Genomic DNA, 12,301 nt, shown 5'->3' with positions numbered 1-12,301 from the left:
GAAAGTTAAAATACGCGGGCTGCGATTTAGTTCCGTAAGGCAGCCGCTAGGTGACGCTAGCTGATTCCAGCCTCCGCATCCCTCTCGCCACCAAGCTCATTGTTTACCAACGCTTCGTTGTGTCAGCATCTCTGTGTTCATCAAATCATCAGTGTTCTTGTTTACCATGGCTCCCAAGCGCCCAGCGACATTTCCAGCTTGTGATGGTAGGCAGAAGAAAGCAAGGAAGACATTGACATTGGAGCAAAAGCTGGAAGTTCTGGACAGGTTAGATAAAGGGCAGAGAAACAATGTGATTGTGGCGGCAATGGGCCTCAGCGAGTCTACGGTGAGGACCATAAAACAAAACTCCACCAAGATTCGTGAAGCTGCCAAATCAGGAACGCCTCTACAAGCTAACAAGTCATCATATTCTCGCCCTATGGAGATGGAAAGGATGGAGAAGATGCTTGCAACTTGGATTGAGCATCAAAATAAGACTCGTGTGCCGGTTAGCTTGGCGCTGATTAAGGTGAAGGCGCTGTCTATTTATGACAGCATTGAAGGGGACAAGAAGCCTTTTTCTGCCAGCAACGGGTGGTTTAATAAATTTCAAAAAAGGCACAGTTTTCATAATTTGAAGTTGGTTGGGGAAGCTTCTTCAGCTGATGCTCGAGCTGCAGCCGAATTCCCAGAAGAGCTCAAGAAAATTATAGAAGACGGGAATTATTCATCAAAGCAAGTGTTCAACATCGACGAAACCGGCCTCTATTGGAAGAAACTACCCAACCGCACCTACATCTCCAAAGAGGAAGCTTCTGCCCCCGGATTCAAGGCATCTAAGGACCGCTTAACGCTGCTGTTGGAGGCCAATGCAGAGGGCGACTACAAACTCAAGCCAGCACTTGTGTATCACTCAGAGAATCCTCGAGCCCTCAAGGTAAGAGTTGTAAAACTAACCTTATTCCATGTTACCATTTTCTATGCAAAAGATTGTGCGAATGAATTTTTTAGACCGTATAAAATCTTACGTTTCTTTTTTTTTGGCCAGGGTTACGACAACTTGCTTCAGTCTCACACACAAGAGCTCTCCAATGAAGATTTGTTTGACATCGAGAAAGAGAGAGTGAAAATGATGGAGGAGAAAGAGGAAGCAGCAGCAGCAGCAGCATCACCAGGACCACAGCGAGCCCTCACAGCTGCCAACTTGTCTGAGTGTATGGACTCGTTGATGCATGCAATGAGGGTCATAGAGGAGAATGATCCTAATGTCGAGAGGAGCAGCACCATCATACGACGTGTGATGGAGAACATGGCTTGCTATAATGCTATGTTAAAAGAAAAACAACAAAAGACAAAACAACAGCCGATCACAAACTTCTTCCGACAACGCACACCAAGTCAGCTAACCAGCGAATCGGAGACAGGCACCGAATCGGAGATGGACGCTCCCGATGACCCTGCCGCCCCTGCCTCACCACAAACATCACACACACACACCGAGTCCGATATAGCGCGCAGTGACACGTCAGGGGGTGAAGCCTAGTTAGGAATCTACAATAGTACACAGCGAGCGGTGAGTGTTGTGTTGTTGTCAGTATGGAAACGTGTGAGAGCAACATCTCAGCTTGCGGGATGTTTCCTGACCCATGATTTTTTTCATTGTCCAAGGGTAATTTTATTTTCATAAAAGTAAAATAAAAATGAATGTAGAAAAAAACTTGAAAGAAATTTATTCATCCTTGAATCGCAATAAGCTGCCGCTACAACAACAACAACAGCGTGCAGATCAGCAGAGGGACGCTACTTATCAAGGCGTAAAGGCCAATTAACCCGTGATCCCATATGTGGTGGTAAATCAACAACAACAAGGCAGGTCAGAGGTTATATGCTTAGCTCGTGGCTCAGCTGCAGGAAGGATTATGGTATTGGAAACACTTGTAACAGCAAAGTAGTGAGTTTAATTCCTCACATTACGCGCTGCCTTTTGGAACGCATCTAGCGCGTAAAGTGAGGACTACCTGTAATGGCCTGCAACTTCCAAGCATCAGTCTAACCATGCAAGCTGTAGCTGACTGGGGAACGCCAACAAATATCCTTTTCATTACCCGTGGGGCTACCTTCGTTGCTCACAATCTTGTGACTCCTGAGCATCGTCCCACGAATGTTCAAACAATTTGAAATGTTCTTGCAATTCTACAAGGGCATTTTCAGTTTTACACAAAGAAAATTTTCCTTACAACAAAACAAAGACAACTTGAATCACATGATTTATTAAGGGTACCTAATCTGTTTTTATTTCCTGAAAGAAAATCCCTTTTCTCTCTTTCTCCTTTTACTAGCTCTATTTAGGAGGAAATAGAGATATTAATGAGGTCTTGTTGCCCAGGAGTCAGTGCTGATTGAGGGGGTAGATGACGGAGTAGGTAGTTAATTGTGCAAATTGTTCTGTTCTCGTGTTTTCCCTTAGCTTCTATCCTTTTTTGTTTTCTCTTCCTCTCCTCTTTATTAGTCTCTCTTTTTATCCATACCTGTTTATACTCATGGAAACATTGAACATAAAAGAAGAGAGAAGGAGTTTGAATGTGTTTGAGATGAGGTGTCTGAGAAGTATGATGGGGGTTACTAGGCTAGATAGAGTGAGAAGTGAGGAGGAGAACGGGGGTGGAAAGGGAGCTGGGAGATAGGGTTGATGAAAGAATATTAGGATGGTTGGGACACATGGAAAGAATGAGTGAAGAAAGACTAGTAAGAGGTGTGGAAGGCAGATGTGGAGGGAGTGAACATGAGGGGGCGTCCTAGGATGAGGTGGATGGACGGGGTGAAGGGGGCTTTGGGGAAGAGGGGAATGTTTGTTGAGGAAGGACGGGAAAGGACAGAAGACGGGTGAATGGAGAATGGTTGTATATGGATGATGTTGGGATAGCATGAGGTGGAATGGGCGGGTGGATGGGGGGTGAGGTAGTATGTGTGAGCAAAATTTGACGCAGCCCGAAGGGATTTCTCCCCGTCCTCTCATTTTATGCAATGGGGGGACGGAGAGGGGGGGTCGCCGATTTAATGAAGCGGCCTTGCTGTGGATGTGCTGTGTCTTGCGACACTGCTTCTGACCCAGGGCAGTGGACAAGGTGCAGGGATGACCCGTCATTCAGGAGGTGCTAAGATAAGAGGGAGGGTGGAGGGGGTGTGGAGTGTATTCAGGGATGGAATGGGTGGGAATGATTTTATGCCTTTTTCTTTTTGGCTACCCCCCTTGTAAGGGGGGTATATATGTGTATGTATGATGTTTATACTCATCATTTTTTGCTAGTTCCCCTGTTTTTGCTCAGATATTCTCTGCTGTTGTTTGTGGCCTGAATTTAATCTCAATTGGTCTGGTCTTGTTTATATTGTATTTCCCTAACCTTTATCTACTTAATAAAAAATCAAACCATTTCAAATGTGACACATTTTAAAAATGTTACATGTCTTGAAGAGGGTGGTCTGTAAATCCTCCGAGGTCGTAAGTTCTCCGAGGCAGTAAGCCTTTCGAGGCTTAAGTTCTCTTAGGGTGCAAGTTCAAAGTGCAAAGTACAGACTTTGTCCGGTATTTGACTGTTACTACCAGACACCTGTCGGACAAATTTTCATTTTACAGACTTCGTCCGGAATTTCACTGTTACTACTGGACACACTTTTTTGTCCGCTAAATCAAAAGTCCCCAAATTCGAGGTCCACTAAGTCGAGAGTTGAGTGTACATGAGCGTCTCTTTGTAGACGACATAACTCCTTCGTTCACCTTACTCATTCTTGTATGTAAACGGGCACTTCAGGACTGGTTGATAAAATGTATAGCATTTGGTCTACTTTTTATTATATATATACATCTCATTAAAACACTGTGTACATGGTGTATGTGTATACTGATTACATACATGATGTGTGAATATGCAAGACTTATCCAAAGGAATAGGACAACCGTGGCACAGGTGGGGTGGTAGTGGTGGTGGGGGCATTAGGTCTTTGTCGCACACAGCATGCATGCATGCATGCACTTGCGCTCACATACGTGTATGCACACATACGTACACATTGGGATCAGAGGCCAAGGGTTGAAATAAAGACTAGATGTCTGAAGGATGTTAAAAAAATAGTTTTCCAAATGTCGATTCATGGAATAATCTGAATGAAGGAATAGTACAGTCAAATGGAGAATTAAACTATGATTTGACTAACTGGGATGCGGGGATAGGAACCAATGAGCACTGCTTTATTCCTGCATACTACAAGGTAAACAATCACACACCCATGCATGCACAAGTTCAGTAAATTCAACGGCCTCTTGGATACAGAAAGAAAAAAGATAAAAAGAAAAAAGAGTAAGTACAGATATGTACCGAGGAGACTGCATAAATAAAAATGCACACATACTGTGTGAACTGCAAACATTAATGTGGACACAAATTTGTCCTGCGTGTTCACAGGAACTACCCGTGCAAAGTAAAAGCAGACCTGTATGATTGCCACTCAACGGGTACAGCCTACCCCAGAATACCCCTCACGGTCTGCATTTAGATTCGCTTACTCAACTCTTTTCTTTCGTCTGACTGTGGTGTTTGTGATATATATCTCAACAATGCATCTTCCTACCATGTCAACAATACAAGATCCTTGCAAGTTGGGTAGTCACCAATTTCAAAGAATCTGCCACAGTCTGTACCCATTACAATTGCAAACAAAAAGACCAATTATATGGTCACAGCTCTTAACCTTCCCATGTCTAAAGTATTCCGTCACAAAAGGGCCCAGATGCACACACGTCCACTTGGGTGCTTGTTCCCTCTCCACTCTGAGGAAGGCCAAAGGACAAAACCCACAAACATCCACTTGTTAGCAGCTGTCTGGATTCCCAGCCCGTCGCCGACGACCACAAAAGGCCTTCAACTTACAAAGGAAATGTCCAAATCCCAAATTGCTTGCAGATCTAGAGTAGTCCTGCATCTGTGATCTTGTACACTTTTTTCTGAAGTTTAAAACTTTCCATTTTTTCTGACAATCCTGTGAATGAGGTTCTTCTATGCACAGAACCTGAGGTTTTGTAGAGATCAAATGCAGTTCCTCACCTCCTCCTCCCAGGTGCTCTGCACCAGGGACCATCACTGTCATGCCGGGTTCTATCCCATCGCTGCACTCAGCAGCTGCGTGAAGAAGAGAACTGAAGGACAACAAGAGGAACAACAGCTGACATGCTGCTGGAAGGGCACTTCTCTCAGTACGGTTGGAGGAGGAGCCATCACAGATGCTCCTCCTGCTGAAGGAGCAGCATGGTGCCTAATGACCACACACACCCATTCACACACATCAAGAGATGTAGACATTTCTCTAAATGTTAAACAAAATTGAATTTTTGGGAACATGGAATCTGGTTCTAGAGTTCTTCTGATACTTTGAATTGTCTTTTACGCACACACTCTTGAGTAACAGAACGGTCTACAACTCTGTGAACTAACGTACAAAATCGGGGGAGAAAGGGGTTCATTCACAAGTCTCGTTCACAACCACTCATTCACAACTACCACCATCTCTATCTACTCACTCTTACCTCCAACAAATGGAGCAGGCAGCTGGCTAAAGTGGCGTTCAGCTTTATCAGGGTGTCACTAACAGCCAAGCTGAACTGATTCTTTTAAGGCCGATATACATTCTTCTGTACCCTCCTGGGTGTACTACATACATGCCTCTCCAGATGAACGAAATAATCTGGCATTAGCCGGAATAAAAGCTTTCGAGTTGCACATGGCGCTTCACAAGTTGCTGCCACTGTCAATGTCGTCACTGAGGCCATGACACGAGATAGACAGAGCAAGGAGTTGCATTCGCTTGCACAGCACCGCTGGATGGAGGAACCTTGCCTTTCCGTTCCGCGTGGCACACGGCAAACTGCCTTGACCCAGATTCACAAAGGGTGGCATTTACTCACCCCTTCATCATCAACCCCCTCACCCTCGCTGACAAAATGACCTTGCAACCACTCTAAAGCCAAGCGCGACGTGAGGCCCTGTTCCTCAACGCGTCGGACCTCGCAGTCCTAAACATGCTGGAAAACGCTAAAACTCGCAGCACCCCTTTCGCACCGGGGAAAACCAAAAAGGGGAAAAGGGAATGAGGAGGAGGAGGATTTGTCCTGCTGGCTGAGGATGCGGTCGTCAGGCAACCGTCTTGAAGAATAAAAGACAAACTGCAGATTAATAAGAAAACCCTGTATATACACATTCCCCCAGAACTACTGTTGCCAACACTTCCCAATGGTGCATCGCCCAAACAAAACCAGCTTGCCAACACCCAACGTGCGGGTGCGGCACGGAGACCCCAATCACGCCCCATCACCTCCGTCCGACAAATGTGCCACCATTGCCACACTGCTGCTGCTGCTGCTGCATGCACATCCCCAGGGGCACGCTCCATCCGCAACAGAAGGGGGGTTTTGCCCAAATACGTAACAAATCAAAGAGTAAAATCATCATAAGGAAGAGTTATTCAACAGGAGGAGCAGCACTCCAAAACTTAAAATAATCTAGTCAGATTTACTGAGAGTTCCCACCACGATTAGATTTTTTTCTTTTTTAATCACATCGGGACGAGTAACGGGGGTGGTCCGTCACTTGGACCCCACATCCGCCATTCAAGATTTTGAGGGGGGGAGGGGGGAGGGTTCTTCTTCAGGTGAATAAAATAAATGACACTAGCTAGAATATACAAGATGCCACTCGAAAACGAGTGAAGCCCTTCCCTGGGGCACTTCCTCAGGTAATCAAATGGGGAAGGAGGAGGAGGAGGAGGAGGAGGGAGGGGGGGGGAGGAGTCTCGTCTGCCTCCGAGAGCTCAAGACATCAGGAGGGGTAACCCAGCGATCGCCCCTCCAGCTACCTGTGGAGGATGGTGAAGCTATCTACCGAGGCAGACCACCTTCCTGCCATGTCTGTTCCTGCAACCATTGTCGTGTGCCAATGAGAAATGGTGATGGAAGAAAGATTTCAACCACTGCTGTGACTAGGGGGAGGGGGAGGGGGGGGAGGGAGCAGAGGACCAAGGACAGCACCTGTCGTCACGACCAGCCAAGGCGGCAGGCAGCAACTGGCGGAAGGTCATTGTGGGAGGACAAAAAAAAAAAAAAAAATGCCGTCGGTCGGTGGTCCAAACACGGCTTTCGCAATAACCGAAGACCAGCGGGGGGGCCCCACTAGGTGGGCAACCAGCGAAGTGGGCAGGCAGGCGACCACGCACGGTGCGGCGGCCGCTGCTCGGCCGAGCGGCATCGCCTCGGGACTCGTTTCTTGGGCTACAGTTGCATGATGTGGAAGAGGAGCTCAAGGACGATTGGCTGGTGGTCGGAGGTCAGGTTGGCGGCGGCACGGTGGATCACGGGGATAAGTTCTGCATCCAAGTCCTTCATGCAGACTCCGGGCAGGCGCTCGCCACAGCCACCGCACTCGTAGCCAACCTGGAATCCATGGAGGAGGAGGAGGAAAACGTGTCAAGACGAAGCTACTGTACTGCAAAGGATTACAAAGGCGGCAGAGCACACCGACACGAGACCTTTTGGTCCATAACTAGGTCAGATGCGGAAAAAAAATATAATGATAAATGGAAAATAAATCAAAATTATAACTATAAATAGTACATACATACATATACCAAGGCCTTTTCCCCCTTTCAAGGGAGGTAGCCAAAAAGAAAAAGGCATAAAATCATTCCCACCCATTCCATCCCTAAATACACTCCACTCCCCTCCACCCCTTTCCCTCCCTCTTATCTTGGCACCTCCTGGATGACAGGTCATCCCTGCATCTTGTCCACTGCCCCAGGTCAGAGGCAGTGTCGCAAGACACAGCACATCCATAGCAAGGCCGCTTCATTAAATTGGCAACCCCCCCCCTCTCCGTCCCCTCATGCAGAAAAGGAGAAGATGGTGAGAAATCCCTCGCATAAATGGAGACATCCTCATAACAAATGGATCGACTTTGCGATTGATGCACCAATACGGGGGGATGTCACACTTGTACGTCAACAACGACATCTGTGCGCGAAGAAAAACTGAGAAAAGAGTGAGACAAGAAGGAAGAGCGTACGAAAATGGCAGCTGCCGACAAGTCTATCCAAATGAACACCACGCGAGGACGAAGCCTTATGATACCGACGTTTCGCTTGTTACAAGTTTTTCAAGTACGTAATCGTAATACACGTAATCTTATTCAATGTCAGTCATGTGTGTTACGACGACTATGTACTCGATAAGGCCGTAACAACAAGCGAATTGTCGTACTAATTTAGTCTCCGCCCTCGCTCGTTTGTGGCGTTTATTTCGATAGCAAGAGGACGTAAACGAATCTCACGTTATCTTGGTGAATGGTTGCCCGTAGGCCAAGTTTTCCCTGGTCTCCCGCGTAAAGGAGCTGCAAGTGGGGTGTCAGGGCTGTGCAGAAGGACCGCGCCAGCACCTCGGACAGCCGGCTCAGGTTCACGTCAGACGTGCCCGTGCTGCTCTCACCCTGTTGGGAAATACAAGAAGAGTCGATGAGGTTACGTGCAAGAAGAGTCGATGAGGTTACCTGCAAGAATAGAGGCATACGATCTTGCAATAATGAGCATTACCTATGTACACACACATCACAATGCCTTAGCACATTGGTAAAATTAAACTAATGACCCACTTTTGGAGAAGAATAAGAAAAAGTAAAAAGATCCACATATTTCGATCACTATCTGTGATCCTCTTCAGCAGATGTGTTACAGAGTGGAGAGAAGCATGTAACACATCTGCTGAAGAGGATCACAGATAGTGATCGAAATATACGGATCTTTTTACTTTCGCTTATTCTTCTCCGGAAGCGGATCATTAGTATAATACATACACATATACACACTTAAATATAATACATATATATAAATACATATATAACAAAGAGTCTTCTACCCATTACAGAGGAGAGCTGAAGGTATCTAAGCAATTTCCCCTTTCATCTTGGTACATTATCATCTTTGTCCTTGCTACACTGCTCAATCAGTAAATCAGTTGTGTGTATGTATATACAATACACACACACACACACACATATATACATACATATGATATATATATACATATATATATTTCTAAACAGAAATGTAGTAGCACATTTGTAAACAACACACAGGAAACCCACAGTCGGAAAAAATAAACTTCAAATAAAGAAGAATCCTATATTTCAGCTATCAACTGTAGCCCTCTTCAGGAAAGTACATAAGACAGAGTACAGAGGGGACTTATAAGCTACAGAGAAGAGAAGGGATGTGGACAGATGACCTCACTCAGGCGCGGGAAAAACTGGGGTGGCAGAGGAGGGAGGGAGGGGAGGGGGTGAGGTGAGGGGGGGTTGTAAGCCCCGTACCAGTTTGCTAACTGCTGCGTGTGAAATGATGTCAGGAGTCCACTGCCCTTTAGAAATATTAATATTAGGGCATTCCTCAATTAATGCTCATTCGACTATTTTCCTCCTGAAACCGCAGTGGGACTTGAACACTAATCTGGCCTTACCCCAGTCGAAAGAATGATTCTTATTTTTGACATGAAGAAAAACAGCCGAATTTTCTTGCCCATACCTAATTGACCTTTTATGTTCTGCCAATCTAGTGTTCAAGTCTCTCCCGGTTTGACCCAAGTAAACCAAATCATAATCTTTGCAGGGCAAACAATAAACACCAGGTGACTCAACTTCCTTCGGTTTTTGTTGAACGTTCACAATTTGCTTATGCATGGTGTTAGGATAGTGATAGGCAATAGTGAGACATTCATGAGGAAACAACTTAGTAGAGCTGATGGCCAGGGGTGGTTGCTGCTGTTTGGCCCCCAACTCTTGGGGTTGGGGGCTGGTCCCACGACATAGACGCTGCAGCTCCAGGCTGCACAAATACAACACCAACAGACCATTTGCACCATGAAACAAAAAAGTCCTCAAAGTCAAGGACCACCTCGACATGAGAGGCACACAAACACTTGCCGCAGCCACCACAAACACATCACATCCGCTACACTACATAGCAGAAAACCCACACACACCAAGAAACATTAAAACAACACCCAAAGACCTTTATTACGCACAAATACTCTCTTCTCTTCCTCCACAACCACCAAATACCAGCCTCCGGAAACATATTCATAATCATATCACTCACCGCTCCATTAACACACTGAAAGACAACACACTGCTGCATGCCAGACCCCCTGATATCCACCCTTCTGAATCCTCTCTCCCACGGAAGGACAGAGTCCACTTGGCCAGACTGTGGTGCGGCCACCACCCAGCACTTCTAAGCTACCAGAAGAGGCTGGATGACCGCATTGTGAACAGCTGCCCAGGTTGTAACACTTCACCCCATACCATACAACACATAATGGAAGACTGCATTATACACAATCATGCACGCAAACAACACAACATACACTCTATAAAGGATTTGTGGGAAAACCCAGTTTCGGCTGTAGCATTCCTTGGGGAGACGGGACTGCTCGGACAGACAGTCTAGGGAACAACAACAACAACTAAGTAGAAGAACTGATGGTATTATTGAATGGATCCAGAGAAAGAACTCAACGGATCTTTGTACAGCTGGCATCACCTCTCTGGGCTCTCTTACCTGGATGACGAAGACCTCCGTACAGCGAATACGGTTCATCTGGCCGGCGTAGTCCTGTGCCTGGGTGACCTTGACCGAGGGGATGCCGTCCATTATCCGAGAGTCAATTGGGCTCTTGATTCTACGGGAACAGTAGAGGAACATCTAAATTACAACAAAGACCTCAACTGCCTTGTCCAGGAACCCCATGCCTGCGTACACGGTAATGCTATGGCACGCAGTCAGACAGAAGACTGTTGAACTGAAACCCGAAGCTTCAAAACTACCAAGAGTGACGGCTTCAGCAGGAAGCCTGTCAATCGGACAGACATAACCCCATCCATCCCCATGGTGAACTATATTAAGATACTCACCCAACATTGAAGTTTTTATCGTCCGGCATCCAGCGAACAGAGATAAGTTCGTCCGAGTGCTGCGCCGCGAGTCCCACTGGACCGCACGGGATGTCCAGGTCCCGCATGTTCCGCAGGGCTTCCCGCAGCCTCACCATCATGTCAGCAGGAATCTGTCCGTAATCAGAGACTGTCAGTTGTCTTTACCGCTAGAACGAAACCTCCATAGGCATCACAAGGCACGAGTGGGTACACGAGGATGCCGGCATTGGCATCCCGATTATATTTATTTTGTAGTTGCAGTGGGAAGCGCTAAGAAAATGAGAGTGATGAGTGAGGAAAATGGAGGAGAAATAGGGAAGGATGAAGTGAAAGCAGCTGTTAAGATGATGATGAGAGCAGGTAAGGCACCTGGGTTGGATGGATGCCATGCAGAGTGTCTGAAGAAAGGAGGTACAGTGATGGTGGACTGGCTGGTGAGGTTATTTAATGTTTGTTTGAGAGAGGGTAGAATGCCGGACGACTGAAGGAGTGCCTGAATAGTTCCGCTTTACAAAGGAAAGGGGGACAAGTGTGAGTGTAGTAGTTACAGAGGGATCAGCTTGTTGAGTGTAGTTGGGAAGGCTTATGGGAGGGTCTTGATTGAGAGGATTAGGAGAGGAACAGAGGGAGTAATTGGTGAGGAACAGTGTGGGTTTAGGACAGGTAGGGGTTGTGTAGATCAGATCTTTATGGTAAGACAGATATGTGAGAAAGCTATAGGAAAATGAAAGGATGTTTTTTGGGCTTTTATGGATCTGGAAAAGGCTTATGACAGGGTAGACAGGAAGGCACTGTGGGAGGTACTGCAGATATATGGGATAGGAGGAAAGCTGTTAAGAGCAGTCAAGAGTCTTTATGAAAGTAGTAGAGCTTGCGTTAGGATTAGAAATGGAGAGAGTGAATGGTTTGAGGTAAAGGTGGGACTTCGTCAGGAGTGTGTTATATCGCCCTGGCTGTTCAATTTATGCATGGATGGGGTGGTGCAAGAGGTGAATGCAAGGGTAGTGGGTCAGGGGTTGGAGATGATTAAAGAAAATGGAGAAAAGTGGGAGGTGAGCCAGCTGTTGTTTGCTGACGACACTGCGCTTGTAGCAGGATCAGAGGAGGGATTGAGGAAGTTAGTGACAGTTTGAGAAGGTGTGTGAAAGAAGGAAGCTGAAGATAAATGTGGGCAAAAGTAAGGTGATGAGATGTACAAGGGGAGAGAGTGACAGTAGGCTGGAGGTGAGCATTAAGGGTGAAAGACTGGAGGAAGTGGATAGTTTCAGATACTTGGGTGCAAATGTGGCAGGAAA

General features: G+C 46.4%; 1 protein-coding gene across 3 annotated transcripts in view; it reads right to left on the bottom strand.

The window, feature by feature from the left end:
- Positions 1 to 3,812: 3,812 nt before the first annotated feature.
- The window catches only part of Sara (Smad anchor for receptor activation), a 72,694-nt gene continuing 64,205 nt past the window's right edge, over positions 3,813 to 12,301 (bottom strand). For all 3 annotated transcript variants that reach the window (XM_076195149.1, XM_076195151.1, XM_076195150.1), the window contains 4 exons: positions 10,986 to 11,137; positions 10,633 to 10,753; positions 8,352 to 8,507; positions 3,813 to 7,459 (listed from right to left, as the gene is read on the bottom strand). In XM_076195149.1, coding sequence (XP_076051264.1) covers positions 7,298 to 7,459; positions 8,352 to 8,507; positions 10,633 to 10,753; positions 10,986 to 11,137 — 591 coding nt within the window. In that variant the 3' untranslated portion in view covers positions 3,813 to 7,297. The remainder of the gene's footprint in view (positions 7,460 to 8,351; positions 8,508 to 10,632; positions 10,754 to 10,985; positions 11,138 to 12,301) is intronic.

The sequence above is a fragment of the Oratosquilla oratoria genome, chromosome 12 (assembly GCF_046742065.1).
Source record: "Oratosquilla oratoria isolate Oo_2021 chromosome 12, ASM4674206v1, whole genome shotgun sequence".
NCBI lineage: Eukaryota > Metazoa > Arthropoda > Malacostraca > Stomatopoda > Squillidae > Oratosquilla > Oratosquilla oratoria.
This window is presented reverse-complemented; position numbering and strand designations above follow the sequence as displayed.